Raw genomic sequence first — 23,258 nt, forward strand, 5'->3', positions numbered from 1 at the left:
CTACCTTAGAGATTTGATGACCACAAAATAGAGACTCTATGCATGTTTCTGTTATATGTTTGATCTGTTCCCAGTTACCAAAATGCACTTGGGCCTGTTTTGTGAAGCTTATTAAACATTACATCTAAATCTGCTACTATATGTATAAGTGCATGTTTTGTCCTATACCATACTTTTATAATAATTATAGCATAATAATAATAATAATAATAATAATAATAATAATATTAGTCATTATTATTATTATTATTATTATTTATGTTATACAGTAGACCATTTCTTACAAATTGTGATTTAAAGTGCAGCTAACAAATGATCAGATACTACCTGGGAATTAAGTTAATTTTATGTTAATCATATGATGAAATATGCAGAGTCATTTGCAGAAGTGGCCCAGATTTTGGAGCCAGATCTGGGCGAGTTACATTAAACAGTAATTGGCCCAGTGCTTTACAACCATAATAAAAATACCTGTGCCATCGCGAGCTACAGGCCACACTCAGTCCAAATCATACATGGCAATGCTGTATCTGAGCCCAAGGTGCTGTGGGGTTAATTAGCTCAGGACGAATACTGCATGCTAACTAGGTTGATGGATTTGTACCAATGTATTATAAAAGTCATGTGTTGAACCTGATCACCGACCCAAAAGTCAGCCAATCCTCTTGGTCATGATTAAGCATGGATTTTTCTGACACAGACATGCAATTAAATATAAAATAAGAGAAAATTATAACAATCAGAGTTTATTGCTAGCTTTTTATACAGCACAATCAGTTGCATTCAGCTTAAATAAATGAGGATTCATTTCATTCGACAGATGACTCTGATCTGTTCTGAGCTGATTCATCTGACAGATGGCCTGGCCACATTCTCACTGATGATTGGTGGACATAATCTTCCATCTCTAGCCACACGTTCCTCCTGTGGTTACTGAAACAACTGCTAAACAACGTACAAACATTCATTACAGTATAAACACAATAATATACATTCTTTAACCAATCAACTTTTCATCCCAGCTAATTTATGAACGATTTAATTCATTTGTTATGGTTTACATCAATGACTTCCTAAAACAATTCACAATTTAAATCCTACCGTTGAATTGAAAAAAGGAAATATAACAAAACAATGAATCTGAAATTGCATTGAAAAATAAAAGAATTCATTATAACATGCTATTGTTATAACTGCAGATATCTGGTGTTGTGGCCAATTATTATCAATAGTAACAAATTTAACATACCAAGTAAAAGAAACTAAGTTCAGGATCAAAAGAAGATTTTATTCAGCAGAAATACATGATGTCTGTCACTGCAAAAAATATATATTTCATAAATGACAGAAACACAATGCAAAAGGTTGTTGACAGGCTGTAGTGTTGTTGCAGATCTCTATCAGGAAGTCTTTGAGTTCAAGAAGGTCGTCCTACAAATGCATATCTAAGTAGTAGGGAAACTTTAAACCCGATTTCAGGTTACTTTTGTATTAGTGTTTTTTTGCCCCAACTCTCACACCGGAGCACACACATGCTGAGAGACGGACAAGATCCGATCGCAAAGCAGGAAAAAGGGAGCCGCTGAAAAAGGGCCGTTGTCGCTTTAAGGAAATGCACTTGCAGCCATTTTCTGCTCTTTGTGTGGAGCGGATTAGCGGACAGCCACCGAGCCGAGAGCATCAGTTGTCGGATACAGAACGAAGCGCGTCGTCTTTTAATCCACAACACACTGCGCTCATCCGTCCGATCGTGTATTGTGCGGACATGCGATTTGCAGGTATGATGATCTGATTTATGGCAGCGTTTTGTGTATTTATTTATTTTTGCCAGAAGATGAGGCAGGGATGTGGGATCTGGAACAAGACAGCGATGATGGCAGCAACCTGCTAGTGGTGGTGTAACGCTGCTCTCCATAACGTCACTCAGCTGCTTCCCTGCCTGAAAAATCAGCCGTTAAGACTGTGATCATTACCGATGGTTTCGATAAACCAGCTAGTTTATTAATTCGTGTTATTTGAAAAAGCACGAGATTATAACATTGAGTTAGGAAATAGAGCATCAATTGGAGTGGCCCGGTGTTTAATACTGAAAGCATCCTTCCCCCCTTCATGGGTGGGGTGAGGGAAGGACTGGCGTTCGAGCCCTGCTTCTCAAACACATCTCCTTATACCAGTGTCGATTTATTTGTATTTGTTTTTTATTTGTTTTCCCCCCATATCTTCTGCCTTAAAAAAAAAAAAATCTAATAACGGTTGTTTAAATGTCTTATGTCAAACATTGTGGTTGTCAGTGTGAATAGGTTGCTATACGGATGCTAAGAGCTGCTAGCTTATATTCAGCATTTAGGCGTCATTCAGATATTGATTGACGGATTGACGGTCCTGCAGGATAAAATATAAAATATGAAGTTTTATATATAGATAATTAACATTGGGAATTATTTAGCATTTCTGGAGCATGTTCCTTGTTATTAGACGTATTTTTAAGTTCCTGGTTCATGTTCTGTGTGATCTAGTAAATAGCAGTTTGGTAATGGCTGACAGTGGTTTATATAAAATAGCAATATAATGTGAAAGAATATAATAATATTTGCATATTAGTAAGTTTATTATTTAATACTATATATTGAGAACCCATAGGACAGAGGCCCTTCTCAAGCTGATGAGAAAGAAATGATGTTAGTTAGTAACTGGTTATCGTCTGTTTGACCACACTGTAACCAAGCAATATGAAAAGGCAGGTAGTTAGACATCTTTGACTGTATGTTGTTCCTTGAGAGATTCCTGGGAATTTCTTCAATATCTGTCTCATATCAGTTGCATCCTTCCATCCACAGTTGTTCTCTTTTTGGATCTACAGTCTGGAAATGATTGAAATTCATTCAATTCAATACATTCCAGTCTCTTACCTTTAGCAAGTAATAAAAGAATTTTCCTTTCGAAACCAGAACAAAGTACCACATTAGTCAATACTACTGTACCTACAAAGTAATTGATACTATATTAAAAAACAGCTGATACTTTGGTCAATACTACCTAGTATTGGTATAGAAATGAAATTGATACTTTGGTCAAAAAATGTAAATGAATATTTGTTGAGGGGATATTTGTTGACACAGACAGTAGCCATACCTGTTGTCTAAATTAGCATAAATATATTATTAAATATATATATATTAGTATAAATATATTATTATTATTTCCGCCTTTTTATGAACGAAAAGCACTCTGAGTTTACTAAAATAAATGCATACAGAAACATATCAAGTGTAAATTGTTCTGATATCAAGTTTTACAGATACATATCACTAGCAGTTGTGGACTGAGGAAGCAGGATTCTGCAATCTGATGAATATCTCCCTAAGAACAAAGACAAAATGGTACAGTTGAAGTCCAACAATAGGACATCAAACTAAACCAAAAAACTTAAAACAATAGCAGCATGAAAGACGCAGGATATTAAGGGAGGCACTTGTGTCATGTGCATGGATCAAAAATTAGTGTCAATGGATTAGGTTGTGGCGTTTTGTGAGTTCAATGGGTTTACAATTTATATGTTTAATATTATTTAATATTGAGCGCGTTTGTCAGTTTTGAAGAAAGAAATCCAGTATCACCAGCTTAATAATTCGCTTTTCATGACAAGCAGTTCATGTGTGAAATCTAAACTCCTTTTGCTTTCTGATTTTAGTGTGTGTTTGATGCCCGTCTGGTCTACAGCTTGCTTGCTTTAGAGTGCACATGCCGCCGGAGCTCCTAAGTTTACCGCAGCCATCTAAATTACATTAACAGTGAGGTACAATGAGAAAAACATTCCATAGTTGAGTGCATAGAGTGTCTGTTAAAAATGGCTACCCTTGTCATCTAATGTTCAGAGGGTGCCATACTGGAGAACAAATTTGTATATTACTGTCAGCAGTACTCTGGTTTTATTAAGCCTACATAATATCAATCAGTATAGGCTGTGTAAAGTGTCAGTAGACTTTAAATAAAGGTCAGTCAATCCAAAAAATCTCAGGAACTTTAAATGTATCCCAAAGTGCAGTCTCCAAAACCACCAAACACATGAAGAAACAGGTTCTCATGATGGTGTGGGGGTGCTTTGCTGGTAACGCTGTTGGTGATTTAGTAACAATTGAGGAAACATGGCTACCACAAGACTTTGCACAGCATGGCAGTGACATGCTATCCCATCTCGTTTGCACTATAATTATTCGAAGAGGACAATGACCCCAAATCATACAAAAGGTATTTGTTCAAGAAGGAGAGTGATTGAGCGCTGCATCAGATGACCAGGCCACCATAATCACCCAATCTAAATCCAGTTGAGATGGTTTGGAATAAGTTAGACAAAGGGTGAAGGAAAAGATGCCAACATGCACTAAACACCTCTCAGATCTCCTCAATAATGTTGGAAAACCATTCCAGGTGACTACCTCATGAGGAGACCGACAGAATGCCAAGAGTGTGCAAAGCTGTCATCAAAGAAAAATGTGGCAACTTGTAAGAATCGAAAATATAAAACATATTATGGTTTATTTAACATGTTTTTATTTACTACATAATTTTCCTTACATAGTTGTTTCACGGTTTGGATGCACGGTTTGGATGCACGGTTTGGATGTATTGATGTACAATGTTATACAATGTACATTATTAAAGAAAACATCTGTGAAGAAAACCACTGTGTCCAAACTTTTGACTGATGCTGTATATATGTATAAATAAATAGTATATACTGTACACAGTACTGTGTATGTATGTATAAATATACAGTATATACACAGTACTGTGCAAAAGGCTAAGGCTAAAACCAGCTTTGTTATTTTAGCAAAGGTTTAGACTCTGTGGAGGCCAGTCTATAACTGTCGAAGTTTTATCATCTGTTTTTCTCTTCAAATATGAATTTACTGCATTATCACTGTGCTTAAGATCATTATCATACTGAAAAATTAAACCATTCCCAATCAAGTGTTTTTCTAAAGGAATTGCATAATGAGTTAAAACCTGTCTGTACTTTTCAGCATTCATAATCCCATCAATTTGGACAACATTGCCAGCACCACTGGTAGAAAGGCAGCCTTAAACTAGAACAGACAACTACCATGTTTCACTGAAGGCAATAAGCACTCATACTTCTATCTCTCTCAAACTGTTTTTTTTGACATATTGTTGATGATTGGACCCAGAAGTTCCAATTTGGATTCGTCACTCCATAATACTGTTTTCCGCTTATTTTCATTCCAATCTTTGTAAACATTAGCATCTTAGCCTTTCTAACCTGTTCCCTTTCTTGGCTGCTACCTTTCCACAAAGCTTTTTTTCTGATCAAGCTTCTTCAGAGTGTAGGATGGTTAACTTGGCATCCTAAAAAATCTGCTAGATGCTAAGTCAAGGCAATTCCAGACTTCTGGTCTTTTAAAGTAGAAACTCTGAAAAACGTCAGATTTTGAAAAGTTTTCTTCGCCTTACACTCCTTTTTTTGTCCTTAACCTCTCCTGATTCATCACATCTTCACAACAGCTTAAATATCACATCCTGAGTGTCCAGTTTGTTTGCTGATTTCCCTTTGATAATGGACTTGCTGATGCACAAGTATGATTTTATGTTTGTGATTTGTGAAATTCCGTGATCTTTAGGCATTTTGAATAGAAATCAGAAAACTTCCAGTGAATTGCATTCATAAAGCATGCGTATGTAATACTCAAGCATGTCTCACACAAACCTGGTGTTATAGACGTATTTCAGAGCAGTCATTTTCACGCGAAATATTAGCAGTCACAATGAATATTTGCCACTTTAGCCTATATGGGCTGTTTTTTTCTGTATTTTATTACTTAATACACATTTTCCTATATTTTCTAGTTGTATTCTATTCAAGAGAATAAATCATGATCTCTCATGGAAAATCATATTGGGACACATGCTGTATTAATGCTGTATCATGTTGACATGATTCTTTTCCTTATTTTATTAATGGAGATAATAAATTTAATAAAATTAAGGACTCACAATTATAAAGTTTGTTTAAGAGGTGACTCACTGACTCCATGCGGCCTACCAGGTGTCTGCAGGCCCCATATTGAATACCACTGATGTATAAATACTGAGTAGGATCAAAATCTGCCCACTTTCCCAGGCAAGAACCTACAGCTGTATATATACAGTCAACCCCTGATAATTCAGATTTTCGGAACTCGCGGGGGTCTTAGAACGGAACCAATGTGTGTCTGTGTGTGTGTGTATATATTTATAGTAAAATTCTGAGTGGCGGAAACCAAGTTTGATTAGTCTCTGCCTCTTACTAAACTTGAAAACATACACAACAATGCCTGAGGTATAAAAAAGAAACTAGAGTTAGTGCAGTCACTGTGCCTACTCACTCTGTGTATATATAAATATATATATATATATATATATATATATATATATATATATATATATATATATATATATATATATATATATATATATATATATACAGTACAGACCAAAAGTTTGGACACACCTTCTCATTCAAAGAGATTTCACACTATATATATATATATATATATATATATATATATATATATATATATATATATATATATATATATATATATATATATATACATATTATATTATGTCGATGTCCTAGGGGGGTGGCAAAAAGCATCGAGATAACCGATGATCGAGATAAACAAAAAGCAATATGGCGGCAATATATTAACGTGCTTGAAATTTCTTTATGTACATGATGTGCGTTAATAAATGAGAATGTGCATGCACGTGTTTTTGAAGTGGTTTTTTACACAACAGCGTTGCCACGATTTGTTTGATGAAGGCATGCTATAAAAATACATACAGTACATGTTTATCTGTCAGGAATCCACCTGCCACGCCCCCTTCAGCCCCCTTCAGCGTGTCAGGTGTTTTCTCGGCCGCTTTCTCTGAAGCTCCCGGCTTCAATCGCGCACATATGGTGCTCGTTTAGCATCATCACCAGCTCCTATTTAAACTTTCACACTCTCACTGTCCGTTAATGTCTTTCCACCGGCACTCTCTCACCGGCTGCTCTTTTCTTTCCAAAGCGCATCGCGGATTCCCCCCCCGATCCTGCCGGTGTTCATTCTATGCTTTTGCTGCTCATCCCACATTCGCTTTCGCCTCCCGTTCATCGCATAACATTTAACAACAAAAGGCATATGTGCACTAACTAACAGCAGAGATTCACCAGTATACAATACAACACCTGTAGCAGCTGTAAGGTTTGATTTTTACGCCACTTTCGCAAGTTCTTCTGCGGCTGCACAGTGCTGATCGACATAACTGACGTTAAATGGCAAATTTTTCCCCCCTTGTGCTCGAGATATCAGGGTTCGGCGACATAAAAAAGTCGACATAACCGATAAAAAATGCTTAGACAAAGTGAGAATTTGGCGGTTCCACTTCAAAAACGTTAACCGAGGTCGAGATAAGTGGGCTCCACTATATATATATATATATATATATATATATATATAATAATTTTTTTATTTTTTTTAAGTATTGGGTCACCTGCCCTATCCTGCTATATGTGGTTCTTTTCCAAACTATTACCACAAAACTGGAGGCACTCAATTGTACAGGATGTCTTTAAATGCACTATAATAAAATTTTGCATTCATTTGAACTTGGAAACCCAAAATTGTGCCAGCATGGCAATGCTCCTGTGCACTAAGGGAGCTCCTTAAAGATATGGTTTACATGCTTTGAAAAGGAAGATGTGGCCTCCTATGGAGCTCTGATCTAAACACCTTTGGGATGAGTATGAACGAATTATAAGAGCAAATTGGGACAAAATGTGGAATGCAATGCTCAAAACTCACATACCATACTGGACCAGGTGACCCAATACTTTTGGAAATATAGTGTATATAGGTCATTGGCCAGGTTCAGTGGGCAGATTTTGTTCCCACTTACTTTTCAAGAAATTAGCTGCTTTTGATTTGAATATCTATTACACAGTAGAAGGACAGTTTTCGGACAAAGGATATTGGCAACTGTAAACTCTCAAAAAGGCAAAGAAGCATTAGTCAGCTGACACTGGTCTTAGTGTCATCACACCCAGTTTCTCCGTCTGTAATATCTGATCATATGTAACTGCATAGAGCTTATCCTGTAGGGGATATTTTGCCGATCTTTTTTTAAAGCATCTACACATTAAACCAATTAATATATTACGTACTTTTTATTCACCTTCAACAGTTAAGCATTTTAGAGAATGTAGAGAATGAGCTTATTATAGAAGTAAAATTACGCTTTTATTTGTTATAAACGTTTTTTTATTTTTACACATTTTTATGGCACAATTTTCGTACATTTTAGCTGAACCTTGCATTCACGATATGAAAAAGCATTCTTTCAGATGAGTGGCTTTGTGCATGCATCAGGAAACTCCACCTTCTCTGAATGCTCATGACACAACACATTTAACTGACACTGTCTTTCACAAGCATGCACTTTTGGTTTATTTACACTTCTAATTTGGGCCAGCTCAGTCTATCCTCTTATGACATGCTTATAAAGGTCATGACATGTAAACAGGTCATGAAGTCATGAAGTGAGTGTGTTAAAGGGCTTGATTAATATACTGTAGAGAGATAGATGCATTTTATTTAATGAAAGCTATTTGAGAACTATAAACTGTATTATTTTTATAAAATTAGAATATCTATAAAAATGGTCTTTGTTATTTGTAATTGAATTGGTAATACCGTTGTACAAAAAGCTCATTTGGATTTTATAGCCGCTGGAGAATTTGGTTTTAATTTGCTTTCACACTATCTTAAAAAGAGATGCACAATAGTTTAGCATGGTTATTAAGATTTCCTTTAGCCAGATTAAGTTGAACTCAGTAAATCAGATCTGAACACTAGGCTCTATGATTTCTCACACTAGTTGTATGGCATACTTGGATTTCATGTTCCTCTATTTCACATCTTTGGTTCCTACGTAGTACAGTGGTACCTCGACATACGAGTGCCCTAACATACGAGTTTTTTGAGAAAGGAGCGGTCACTCGGTTGATTTTTTGCTTTGATACGCGAGCAAAAACTTGAGATACCAGCTTGAGACGCCGCTGCTAGATGGCGAATCGAGGCCAGAAAGTGAAGATTGTGACGAAAATGAAGATAAGCAAAACATTTTTAAAGTTTAGGGATACGTAGTGTGCAGGAGTAATTAGTAAAAAAAACGAGTTTTCCCTCCGCCTCGGCTTATCGCCTCTTCCACTCTTTGGGGGCTGGAACGGATTAATGGCATTTCAATTCATTTCAATGGGGAAATTGGCTTTGAAATACGAGCAATTTGACATACGAGCAAGGTTACAGAACGAATTAAACTCGTATGTCGAGGTACCACTGTACCATGTACTGCATAACTCTATTATTTAGCATATCCTGTTATATACAACTTCTGAATAAGTGGATCAGAAAGATCAGTGGTGTCTCTGGAGAGTGTTTGTAGGTGAAACAGTTAGCTTGTGCTGTTAATAGCTAATCCAAACTCTTGTACAACTCGATTTTTCATGGTTTTTTTTTTCCATTTTATTAAATTATTGCAATTTATTTAAAGTATATTTGAAAGACAAATAATATGTATTAGAAATATACTAGATAAATAAATCAGTTATGCTATGAAATCCTTCATGCATGTTGCTGTTATGTATATTGATATACATTGAACCCCTATCATTCATTCATTCATTCATTCATTTTCTCCCACTTATCCGTAATTCGGGTCGCGGGGGCAGCAGTCTAAGCAGGCCCCCGCCTTCGACTGCTGCCCAATCCTCACAGCACCGTCCCTTACGGTCCCTCCTGCAGGTGGTGATTCCACAGGAAGGCGGCCCCACGTCACTCCGACGTCACGGACCTCGATATTTCCCTCGTAAGGGACCCCCGGAGCATAGAGGGTTAAGGGCCTTGCTCAAGGGCCCAAGAGTGGCAGCTCGGCGATACCGGGGCTTGAACCCCAGACCCTCCGATCGGCAACCCAGCGCCTCAACCGCTGGAGCCACCACTCCCCCAAACCCTATCATCATATATTATTATAGCTTTGCTGTAGTTTCTGCATATGCATATTGATCAATATTATTATTAATAATAATAATAATAATAATAATAATAATAACCCCTATCATCATTATTATTATTATTATTATTATGAATAATAATATTGATCAATATGCATATGCAGAAACTACAGCAAAGCTTATAGGAGAGGTGTGTAGGTACCATTTGCATTGTATATGATTTTTAATTAAATCTAGTTGTTTGCTCAAACTATAACGGCACAATTTGCAAGGTTGATGTACATGTACATGATGTACATTCCGTTATTTGAAAATAAAATCCTGTAAAGCTGAAAAGCAGTTCAAATAAAAATTCAGCAAAGTTAAACATTTTTAATCATCTTTGTGCAGCTGTTTAAACGTCAAAAAAAATCTGCGATTTTTGAGAAAAGAGTGTTTTCACACCAAATCTATATTAATATAAATATTTTACTGTTAAACTTAAATTTGAAACTACATACTATATCACTGTTGTTTTAGGGGTGGTTACAGTGGATCAGAGATCTGCATATTTGGTTTTGTTTCCCGACATAACTCTCCTATTCTATCTGGGGTTGGTACCATCATCAACCCATGTACTGGGTTGTGCAACTCAAATTGGAGGCTTTGTTGCAATTTTTAATATGAATTCTGTCTAATGTGCCTGAGTAATCATGTTCACAATGTTTCATATCAGTGATCTCTCTGCCAAATTGTGAAATACTTTAATTTATTAAATAATAGCCATTAAATTATACTTTATAGTTTATTTGATTTATTTTGGTTATTTCATAACCTGTTATAAAGCTGGACTGGAATTATGGATGTTTGGAAGGAAAAATTGAGGTCTGTTAACTAGTATTTTATCATCGTCCTTTTCAGAAATCCTAAGAAAAGTGTGGACAAGGATCAAGCTCATCTTTAAGATTAACGAGAAGCAGTGGCTCAGTATATGAAAGGATTAAAGTGTACAGAAATGCAGTAAAAATCCAATTCAGTTCTGGTTAACAACAAATAGTTGATTTCCTATTAGTATTTCACAAGCAGGGTTGCCAGGTCATGTTTATAACATCCAATTGGAGCTATACAGTGTGATTCAGAAATGTACACACCTGGGAACTTGATTTTCTGACACATTAGATTAATTTGTATCTACTTCTTTATATAGGCAAATATTCTGGGCTTGTTTTAAGTACGTGTGCAGTCTTTGAGTTGCCGTCATTTGCTGGAGCATGGCAACCGTATGATCCAGCAAATAAGACCAAGATCAAGATCAAGGTTTCTTTCTCATAACATTTATCTCATAACTTTCCTTGCCACAGTCGCCATGGCTGCTCATCACAGATAAATACACATCGTTCACCTTAACTCTTCTGTTAAGATGCTTTGAGATAATGTCCGTTGTGAAAAGCGCTATAGAAATAAACTTGACTTAACAATGTTCAGCTCATCCTCAACTATGCCTTGTATGTTTTTATACTTTATTTTAATCATGTTTCTGGAAATAGTTTAGTCCAATACACCTGAATACACTTTGAAATAGGTGCAAATGATAGCCATTGTATATAATTCTCTGAGTGAGAAATTTTCACAGCTGACTGAAGCTAAAATCATGCTGAAGATGCCAGAATTGACACCTCAAGGTGGTTTAATTCAGCCCTTTAGTGTGGTGCGGATAATGTCCATGAGGCCTTTGAATAGAGTACAGTGAAGAAAAGATGCCACAATCACTCCTCAGTCTTATTGTTCTCTGTATTAGTTTTGTAAATTAAACCTGCTGCAGGCTTACAGAAGCAGTGAGTCACATGATGTCTGCCTTGACTTACTGTGTTACCATAACACTTTGGCCTGGTAGGACGAGTCATTCGATTACTTACCTTAAGCTTAATCTCCGAACAAAATAAAGAATTGAAACCTTTTATTTGGTTTAAGTATACAGCTGCAACGTGGAAGTGGTCAGATAAACCGCACACATTTTTCTCAACTGTGAGGTATATATATGATCTGAAAAGTAAAAAAATAAAAAGATATAGAGAGTATTTGATGTTTAGTATTAGATATTTTATTAGATACATTTTATTTAGAACATATGAATCATTACACTGAGTCATTTTTTACTGTGTCAATGGTTAAGGCTTTGGGTTACTGATCCGAAGGTTGGGGGTTCAAGTTAATAGACTGCCAATGTAGCACTGTTGCACCCTTGAGCAAGATTTTTAACCCTCTTTGTTGCTGTATAAGAAAAATAACTTGTACTGTGTTCTACATAAAAATAATAAAATGGTAACCAGATATAGAGAAGTAGAATCAAGACAAGTTTAATATATATTGCTCATATTCTGCTTACAGAGATTTGTGAAAGAACACGTCAACACTTTTTTTTTTTTTTTTTCTAAAACAATTGGTCACTTTTGTATGTCATAAGTTCCCCTCCCTTACTTCCTTTTTCCAGTATTCTAAATAAGCATGTCATTGTCTTGTCTGAAATAGCATCTCAGTTCAGTTGTGTTTACACGGGTCATTTCATTTTGCAGAAGAGATAACGTTATGTCGACGTAGATGTCAAGAGATAACGTTACCCATGTGGCAGCATTGATCAGTTGCACTTAGTCCCTTAGCAAAAGTGAAAATCAGCTTTCATGTGAAACAGGTGGCATGTTAAAGATTCACTTTTATAATTTGTATATTTCCTTATGCCGTTTTAAAGTGTCTAGGCCTGTTATAAACTGATCAAAATGATCGGAACAGGAATATTCTTTTCCCCCCAAGATGCAGGCTATACACAGAAGACGTGACGTTATTTTACTGTGACCGAATGGACAGTTTCTGGTGACTGTGGAATATGACTTTTATCATTTTTTCCTTTTGAGTAAATATCAAAAATGGTTGAGGTGAAAACCACATGCATAGATTGTCACACACTGTCAACAAAATACAGCTTTGAATAGTGTAATTTGTGCATAAATATGATGTACATGTTTCATAACATGCACATAACTTGTGGGACACCTATTGAGTCTAATGGCCAGAAGGTACTATATCGTAGGGATGTTATATAGTAGGGATGTAACGGTACAAGTATTTGTACCGAAATGTTTTTGTACAGGGCTTTCAGCAATCCTTTTTTACTTGCGTAACTTAGTTAAAAAACTGTTTTAATTATTATTATTGAATATTGTCATCTAATTGCACTCGATAATTTGATTATTTTGATTAAAAGGAACAGAAAGGATATTGTTTATATAGTACATTATTTAAGAGTAAAATATCTGTCTATATAATTTTTCATGCTTTAAAATACTTACCGTAATTTCCGGACTATTAAGCACACCCAATTATAAGCCACACCCACTGAGTTTTACAAAGATTTTTATTTTGAACATAAATAAGACGCAGGTGTCTACACTGAAACTAATGAACTTTACACAGGCTTTAACGAAAGACAGTGTCTGTTACACGGCTTGTATCTAAACAGTAGCCTACCAAGAAAGTCATTGTTTACTGTCTTCCTCCTTCCTTTCACAACAATTTCTCTCGAGAGTTTATCTTTTGGCATCGTCGTGCGTTTAAAAATCACCATCGGCGTGACGAATGATTCGCATTTCCTGTTGACAGTCCGAGTGAGCGGCAGGTCAAACGTCAGAGGAACCTCATCCATATTTATGATGTGCTGCAGCCTGATTCAGTGGGAGCGCATCTAATTTAATATAAAAAGTTTTATTGGTTCACCTGAACCCGTTCGGCAATTTCATTGGTCTAATGTTATGGGGCTCAGTTTTTTGGCTTGAAGCTTGTGAAACCGGGAAAACCCAGGAAAAATCCATAAATTAGCCGCTTCCTTGTTTAAGCGTGGGGAAAAAGTAGCGGCTTATAGTCCAGAAAATACAGTAACCTTAATACTTAACATAATCACAGTAATTGAGTGCTTCACCTTTCTAAATGCTGAATATAAACACAAAGAGCCTATGAGTAAGTAGGTATACAGACAAGCCAGCACATTATAAAACCAGTCATTACGTAGTTTGATTGACTCAACAAATAAAGAATGATGCAACATTCAGGTCACACATTCGACTTCACCACCAATCTACAAGTCACTTCTCTCTGTCTTGAGCCCAGTTAATTTCAGACTTCACTGTGCTTTTACTCATCTGAATATGCTTCCTGTTTACCCTAAAATTTTATTCATGAACACTTCTTTTTCCCTTGTGTTCTTCGCAAGGCTTTCTCATTATTTACAAACTGCGCTTCACTTTGTATTTGTCTTTTAGGTTTTAACCATTTGCTTTCTCCATGTTTGTCAGACGGTTTCTCATTTTGCTCCGCTTGTCCGATCTCAGTCATCAGACACAAATCTACCAGCTTGAAAATCAAGACAAATACATTCCAACGCAGTATGTTTCATGGTGAATGTATGATGATTAAGGCTTAAAGTTACTGGATACTGGAGGGTTATGATCTTAATTTAGATGTTAGCTTTGACAATTTTAAGAGTCTAAGTGTAAGTCGAGAGTCGAGAGTCTAAGGCTTTCGAAGGCCTGTGAACTTCCTTTTAGTATAAACTAATATCAATTGGACTCAAAGTATAAAATTAGTGCACGCACGCACACACGCACGCACGCACACGCACACACACACACACACACACACACACACACACACACACACACACGCTATGTGGTTAACAGTGCACTCTTTCACATATTTATAAATGTAAACTTCTCCTTAATACTCCATATTTGTTCTCAGAAGCAGACAAAACATTTATAGAAAAGTAAAATGTCCGTTTCACACACACTTCACACAGAATATTGTTGTGCGACTGTTACTGCTTGTGTCCAGTCACTATTCAAACATTAAGCATCTGCACTGTAAAACAGAACAATGGGCAATACAACAAACATGGAAATGTCTAGTATAATATATGAGCTATCCTTTTAATGATGACCCTAATGATTACACTGTTTCTCTTGTAGTTCTACTGTATGTATTTATTTATTTGGTGGGTTATCTGCATATTTATTATCTAATTTTCTATTAACATCTTATTTACACTGTTAGATGAGTGTCGAGATATTGTGCAGGCTATGATTGATATAATGAGATTAAACAAACCTTTCTTTGATTTTTCTAAGCAGATTTTTGGCATATAGTAGTGCTTTTTTTGTCTCATTGCATATATGGAAGTCTTTTTCAAGAGCTTATTATTGTATATAGTGCCCCATTTGTACAAACGTATCATGGCCAAGCACCCAGAGCCAGACAGTCACAGAATTATTGCCTAACCAGTCACTAGCATGCAGAGCAATGGATTTGACCCTGGACAGTGGTGTAACTGTAAATGTAGGAGAAAAAGGTCTAGATGAACAAATAATGCTACTGCTATGTGCTGCGGTGTTGTTTATTGCTACATTGACCTGTGATCATGAGTGAAAAATAAATAATAGTGGTTAGTGCATTTAACCACAAGCTTACACACATTCAGGGTGTTGTCCTAAAGACAATTATGATGTTTTAGTGATAGTACCTAAATGCTTTGCTGTGATACACAGTCACATCCGGTTTTTCGCATTTTCTAGTGCTTTATTGGTAAAATATGTAGAAGAAAAAAAAACATATCCATCAACACTTACTATTTTGCGAATTTGCTGTCAGATTTGTTGCCCATTACATGTAAAGTGTTAGAAGTAACATCATCTTTCTCGGAAGATGACCTATGCCAAATTTGGCTCATGCGAGGTTTTGTTTTTAGCAACCTGTTCTGTGTGCACATTGCCTGTATTAGGCCTGTGAGTTGACCACAATCTCTGCCTTATGATTTGGATTTGTATGCCCTGTGAATTAAAGAACTTTTATCTGCACTTGCATCCGCTCCTGTGCTTTATAGTTTTGTGCCAATGCCATAGACACCCTATCCAAAAGAAGCAGAAAAGGTATAACAATCGATTGCTTATGCACCTTTAGTTCTTGGCGCCTTTAATAATAAAAAATATTAATACAATCAAACCAAATGCAGTTGTGAAGTCTATGTACTTACTAAATTTTTTTTTTTTTTTTACTGTATTAGGCATGTTAACTAGGCTACAGTTTGTGCACAAATGTATTTCCATCTTATTAGATCATCTTCTAATTAGGTCATGTCCCAAATATAATAAAAGTTTGTAAGAAGGACTTCTTTAAGTAAAACAAATGTCCCTCTGTGTTTTCAGGCTGAGCTGCTTTGTGAGTGAACGAGAGCAGCCATGACGACCCATGTAACTTTGGAGGATGCGCTGTCCAACGTGGACCTGCTTGAGGAGCTGCCACTCCCCGATCAGCAGCCATGCATCGAGCCGCCACCCTCCTCTATCATGTACCAGGTATACCTGCTTTAGGGCTGACTGCACACCAGATCGCTTCCATGCAGAAATAATATGAGATATTGAGGTTGATCAACAATTACATTTTTACAGTTTCAGTAAACATTGATGCTATACACTAGTATCAGCAATTTAAAGTACAGTCTGCAATTTATTAGATACATTTTCCACTTGAACATAAATTGTATTTCGATAAACAGTATGTCACCTGACTATGATTTGAGGTATAAACCAGGTATCTCAGTATTTTAGGTCAGAATTTAAATAACCAAATCGGGTGACCTTACTGATTGATAGCTAACTTATGTGATCTTTTTTTATTATCACTTGTATCATCGTTGTCCTGATCTGTGGGCAGCAGTATAATTTCATGCAGAGGTAAAGAGAATGTTGCTGGAGAAGTATAGAGAATGTCAGAAGGAGTGTGTTTGTGGATTTAGAGAAAGCTTACGACAGGGAGGGCAGTGGAGTGGTGCGGTTGCAGGGAGAAGAGGTGGAGAAGGTGGAGGAGTTCAGGTACCTGGGGTCAAAAGTGCAAAGTAATAGAGAGTGTGTTAGAAAAGTGAAGAAAAGAGTGCAGGCAGGGTGGAGAAGAGTGATAGCAAATGTGTGATTTGCGATAGAAGAGTATCTGCAAGAGTGAAAGGGAAAGTTTATAGGACTGTGGTGAGACCTGCGATGTTGTATGGATTAGAGACAGTGGCATTTAGTAAAAGACAGGAGGTGGAGCTGGAGGTAGCAGTTGCAAATGTTGAGATTTTCATTGGGAGTGACGAGGATGGACAGGATTAGAAAAGAGTTTATTAGAGGGACAGCACATGTAGGACGTTTTGGAGACAAGGTGAGGGAGGAGCGATTGAGATGGTTTGGACATGTGCAGAGGAGGGACATTGGGGTACATCGGTAGAAGAATGCTGAGGATGGAGCCCCCAGGAAGGAGGGAAAGAGGAAGGTCAAGGAGGAGGTTTATGGATGTGTTAAAGGATGACATGCAGATCGTTGGTTTGAAAGAGGCAGACGTAGAGGACAGAGTAGTATGGAGACGGATGATCCGCTGTGGTGAACGGGAGAAGCAGAAAGAAGAAGAAAATCTTCATTAACCTAAATATCCACTCACAATTAATTCTTTAATAGCACAAGGAAAAAGATAATTAATAATCAGCAATTTTGTGAATCAAAACAGCTTGTGGATCATGCAAGCAAACAGACAGCACAGCCAGGCAAATCATATACAAATACAACACTGGAGAATTTGCACACACCTCACCTGTCAGTGAGGTAAAAAAAAAAAAAAAAGGGTGTGTCTCTATTGGCCTGGTAGGATGATTTCAGGTTTCTTTTTCATGTTGAAGGAAGGATCACTACACTATGTAGTGTGTGTTGTGAAAGTGTGTACTGAGTGTCAAACTGGGTGTGTTTATGTATATACTGTATATCTTCACAGGAGACAATACTATATAAATGAAACTTGGATATATTAGAGTAGTCAATGTACAGCTTGTATAGCAATATAGATTTACTGTCCTTTAAAAACAACTGAACATACAGCCATTGTTGTGTAATAGCTGGCAACAAAAATGAGTACACCCTAAGTGATAACAGCTGTATGTCATCTAACCATTCAAAGCCACATGTCCTATTCATCATGTTTATGTTTTTGTCTGCTTGACAGGACCATACATATTAATGTATCTTGTATTAGAGCAGTTAAAATGTGGTGCTTTGAGTACAATTCTCTCATACTGACCACTGGATGTTCAACATGGCACCTCATGGCAGAGAACTCTCTGAGGATTTGAGAATTAGAATTGTTGCTCTCCACAAAGATGGCCTAGGCTTTAAGATCCGGAACACCCTGAAAATGCAGCTTTGTTCAGCTGCACAATCACTAGATCTAACCTCTATTGAACATCTTTGGGGATCAGGTGAAAATGTCTGCATGCAGCAAGTCTTTGCAGCTGTTCAGGTTTTAGTAATGTAGTCATTTCTGTATATTACAGTTTTCCTGCACAGTAGATCAAATATCTTGTAGAATCTACCCCCAGGATAGCACATATAGGAGGCAGAAGTTTAATGATATTCAACATTAAAATTGTATTTGTTTAATTCCACACTGTAATGTTTTATTCCACAGATTAGCAGCATCATAAATGCTTCCATATGCCACGTCTTGAAGATTTGCACCAATCTAACATTTCCTGCTTGGATGAGATATATGTTTGTGTACCTGGTTTATGTTTACACCTGTATATATTAACAAACGTTTATGTCTTTTTAACCAGGCAAACTTTGATACCAACTTTGAGGACAGAAATGCTTTTGTGACCGGTATCGCCCGATATATTGAACAGGCCACCGTCCATTCCAGCATGGTGAGTAGAGAGCAGGGTTTTTCTGTCTCACCACGTCATTGAACGCACTTCATGTGACCATGGCAGCTGCATGATGAAAAGCTAAGCATCTGATGCACACACAAAGCTGCTTTCATTAATTGTCACTGGAGGCTTTACTCAACTGTGAATGTGAGCTGAATTGTATACCCATTGATTCTCCACTCAAATAATAAAAAGCATTCTGATACATGCAGGAATTGTGGGTAACATTAATACATATATTACACTGATCTGCACTGTAACTCTGTGCTGAGCGGGTGATTTTGTATTTTTATCCCTTCTTTTATCAATGTAAATTTTACAACTTTAAAATATAAAAAATATTGTAATGTGATATTTGTAATTTATACCACAGAACTGTTAAGTCGCTCAATGTTGAACAAATAATATTGTATTTTATGGCGTGAAATGGTAAAATGTTGATATGGTGAATTTTCTGTAGGAAGAAGTCTTGAGTGATCTGTACTGGTCAGGAATTTTTCATTTGTGTTTTAAACGTGTGACTTGGTTAGTTAAAGACATGCTGTTCATAAACAATATAATAAAAAGTTAATTAATAAAAATAAAAAAATAATGGAATTATTGAAAAATTATTATTGAAAAATATTTTTTTTAAAAGAATCAAGTTTGTGGTGGAATCACTACACTGGCATCGATTATTTTCATATAACAGTTTTATTCCTCAATTCACTCAACCTAGTTGAAGTTTTCTTCAACTCCTATCGATGTACCCCATGTCCCTCCTCTGCACATATCCAAACCATCTCAATCGGGCTTCTCTTACTTTGTTTCCCAAAACGTCCTACATGTGCTGTCCCTCTAATAAACTTGTTTCTAATCCTGTCCATCCTCGTCACTCCCAATTGAAATCTCAGCATCTTCAGCTCTGCTACCTCCAGCTCCACCTCCTGTCTTTCAGTCAATGCCACTATCTCTAAATCATACAACATATCAGGTCTCACCACAGTCCTATAAACTTTCCCTTTCATTCTTGCAGATACTCTTCTATCACAAATCAGTCCTGCCACTCTTCTCCACCCACTCCACCCTGCCTGCACTCTTTTCTTCACTTCTCTAACACACTCTTCATTACTTTGCACTATTAACCTCAGGCACCTAAACTCCTCCACCTTCACCACCTTTTCTCCCAGCAACCGCACCACTCCACTGCCTTGCCTCTCTTTTATTCCTCTTCTCTCCAGCACGTACCTCCACCTCTCCAGACTCTTCTCAACCTGCTCCCTACTCTCACCACAAATCACAATATCCTCCGCAAATATCATAGTCCACGGAGACTCCTGTCTGACCTCGTCCATCAACCTGTCCATCAAAACTGCAAACAGGAAAGGGCATAGAGCCAATTGTTGATTAAATCCAACCTCCACCTTAAACCAGTCTGTCGTTCCTACTGCACACTTCACTGCTGTCACACTCACCTCATACATGTCCTGCACCACCCTCACATACTTCTCTGCCACACCTGACTTCCTTATACAATACCACAACTCCTCTCTCGGCACCCTGTCATACGATTTCTCTAAATCCACAAACACACAATGCAACTCCTTTTGACCTTTTCTATACTTCTCCATCAACATTCTCAAAGCAAATAATGTGTCTGAAGTGCTCATTCTCGACATGAAACCATACTGTGGCTCACAGATGGTCATCTCTTCTCTCAGCCTGGCTTCCACCACTCTTTCCTATAACTTCATGGTGTGATTGATCAACTTTATTTCTCCTGTAGTTACTGCGGGTCTGCACATCTCCCTTATTCTTATCCTTATACTACCCAGAAGCTTATTAAACAATCTGGTTAAAAACTCCACTGCCATCTCTCTTAAGCACTTCTACTGGTATGTCATCTGGTCCTACCGACTTTTCAATCTTTATCCTCTTAATCGATGCCTTTACTTCCTCCTTACTAATCCTATCCACTTTCTGCATCACCATCTCCACACCATCCAACCCCCTCTTTCTCTCATATTCCTTATTCATCAGCTCCATCCTTTATTGCACTAACTTGCAGCACATCCTTCCCAGTTCGATCTTTCTGCCTGGCCAATCGATATAAATCCTTTTCTCCTTCTTTAGTGTCCAACTTCACATACAGCTCCTCACATGCCTTTTCCTTGGCTTTTGCCACACCCCTTTTTACTTGCTGCCGCATCTTTTTATACTCCTGCCTACTTTTTTCATCTCTCTGCTAATCCCAATTCTGTTTTGCCAACATCTTTTTTCTTATGCTCTCCTGCACTTCCTCATTCCACCACCAAGTCTCTTTGTCCTTCTTTCTATTTCCAGATGTCACACCAAGTACCTTTCTAGCTTCCTATCTTATCACTCCTGCAGTAGTTGCCCAATCATCCCACACCTCTTCACCACCACGAGCCCCTGTCTGACCTCTTCCCTGAATCTCACACTACAGTCTTCCTTCTTTAGTTTCCACCATCTTATTCTTCTTTCATTCCAGTCTCCTTCTCTTCTTCTTCACCTCCAAAACCATCCTACAGACCACCATCCGATGCTGTCTGGCTACAATATCCCTCGCCAACACCTTACAGTCTCCAATCTCCTTCAGGTTGCATCTCCTACATAGAACATAGTCCACCTGTGTGCACCTTCCTCCACTCTTATACGTCACCCTATGCTCCTCCTTACTCTTAAAATAAGTGTTCACCACTGCTATTTCCATGCTTTTAACAAAATCTACCAACCATCTGCCCTTCCACATTCTTCTCCTTAAGGCCATACCGACCCATCACCTCCTCATCACCTCTGTTCCCTTCACCTACATGGCCATTGAATTCTGCCCCAATCACTTATCTTTCCTTTCTAGGTACACTCTAAACCACTTCATCTAACATACTCCAGAATTTTTTGCTAGATGATGAGTGGAAATCACCTTGCTTGTTCCAGTTTGCTCACATCACTCCCTGGACGTGTAGAGTGTGAAATGGCAAGGTTTTGTTGTTAAAGATATCAATATTGTCCATGTTGTGAGAAATATACATACAAACTGAACCCAAACAAACTTTCCATTTTTCTGTAATTGAATATCTTTGTGCCTGCCTTTATATATAAAGTTAATCGAGTTAAACTGTTGAGAACAGACTTTATGTAGATTAGGAATCTAGACCGCTATCATATGTGCCTTATTATTGGTACACAACATTAACCTGTTATAATCAGTAACTTTGTTTTCAGAATGAAATGCTGGAGGAGGGACATGAATACGCTGTCATGCTGTACACCTGGAGAAGCTGCTCGAGAGCTATTCCCCAGGTACAGATATGTGCCAGGCATCTAGAATCATACACATTTGATTTAACACTTGACATAGTTGTATTTCCTTTAACTGAATATCGCCACTCTTTCTCTTCCCCACAATTTCAGGAAAATGTGTTGTAATTTTCTGTAAGAGGAAGGTCACAGTTTCTCTTGACTGGTCAGCTCATGATCACAATTTTGTGCCAAGAGACCACTGCTGAGTTTCTGAGCAAGGCCTTTATCCCTTAACTGCTTATTTGTATAAAAAATAATAAAATACTACTACTAATAATTTTAATTAGGGCTGCAACTCATTAATCAGATCAAAATATATTTTTTTACAATTGGATGTTTTGCTTATTATAACTATACAATCCTTATTCAGGGTATTAGTATACTATCTTTAATTTGTACATTTTAAAGCTTACAAAATAAAAAAAAACCCAGCATTTTAGTATAAAAGCTGAAACAATTTGTGTAAATCAACATTTATATTGTATTTTGCAGATGGCAAGTTAAAAACCATGCTTAAAATAAATCAATATAAAATATACAGAGGTTTTTTTTTGGTTGAAAAAAAAAATACACAGATATTTTGTTCATTTGTAGAGATATAAGCATCTAGAATATATAATTCATAATATTTTGTATTCAGTAAATCACGTTTGAAAACAGATGAGGCACTGTTGTAGTAGACAAATGCTATAAAAAGAGATTGGAAAGGAGAAACGCAGCAAGCTAACAGGCTTGATAAAAAAAAAAAAAAAAAGAAAGAAAGAAAGAAAGGAAAAATATGCATTGGTGTATAAATACATAATCATTCGCTGAAAACCTAAAATGTGACTAAAAACGTAATCGTTCAGCGCTGCTGTTATTTGCTGCGTTCAGATTTAGTGTTTGTTCGCACTATTTGAATTGAATCCATTACTATGTTGAGAGCGAGGTGATTGCGCAACCTGATGCTTGCAAGTCACGCAGAACAGATCCAGTGCGACTGTCCCGAATTTAGCAAACAACTAGTTTACACAATAGCACCTCATTAAACTATACCATTTTCTACGGTGGCCGAGAAGTGCAAAACACATTAACAAATCAGAAAACGAATGAACAAATTAGAAAACACTAACAAATACGAAAACAAAATAACAAATGCAAAAACAAATG

The 23,258-nt window shown here is 37.0% G+C and overlaps 1 protein-coding gene across 1 annotated transcript in view; it reads left to right on the top strand.

The window, feature by feature from the left end:
• The first annotated feature begins 1,418 nt into the window (after window positions 1-1,418).
• The window catches only part of cyfip2 (cytoplasmic FMR1 interacting protein 2), a 42,675-nt gene continuing 20,835 nt past the window's right edge, over window positions 1,419-23,258 (top strand). Inside the window, exons 1-4 of the mRNA XM_083560192.1 lie at window positions 1,419-1,778; window positions 16,282-16,431; window positions 18,714-18,803; window positions 22,032-22,109. Of these exons, the coding sequence (XP_083416318.1) occupies window positions 16,315-16,431; window positions 18,714-18,803; window positions 22,032-22,109 (285 nt within the window). The 5' untranslated portion in view covers window positions 1,419-1,778; window positions 16,282-16,314. The remainder of the gene's footprint in view (window positions 1,779-16,281; window positions 16,432-18,713; window positions 18,804-22,031; window positions 22,110-23,258) is intronic.

The sequence above is a fragment of the Silurus aristotelis genome (assembly GCF_946808225.1).
Source record: "Silurus aristotelis genome assembly, chromosome: 14".
NCBI classification, from domain to species: domain Eukaryota; kingdom Metazoa; phylum Chordata; class Actinopteri; order Siluriformes; family Siluridae; genus Silurus; species Silurus aristotelis.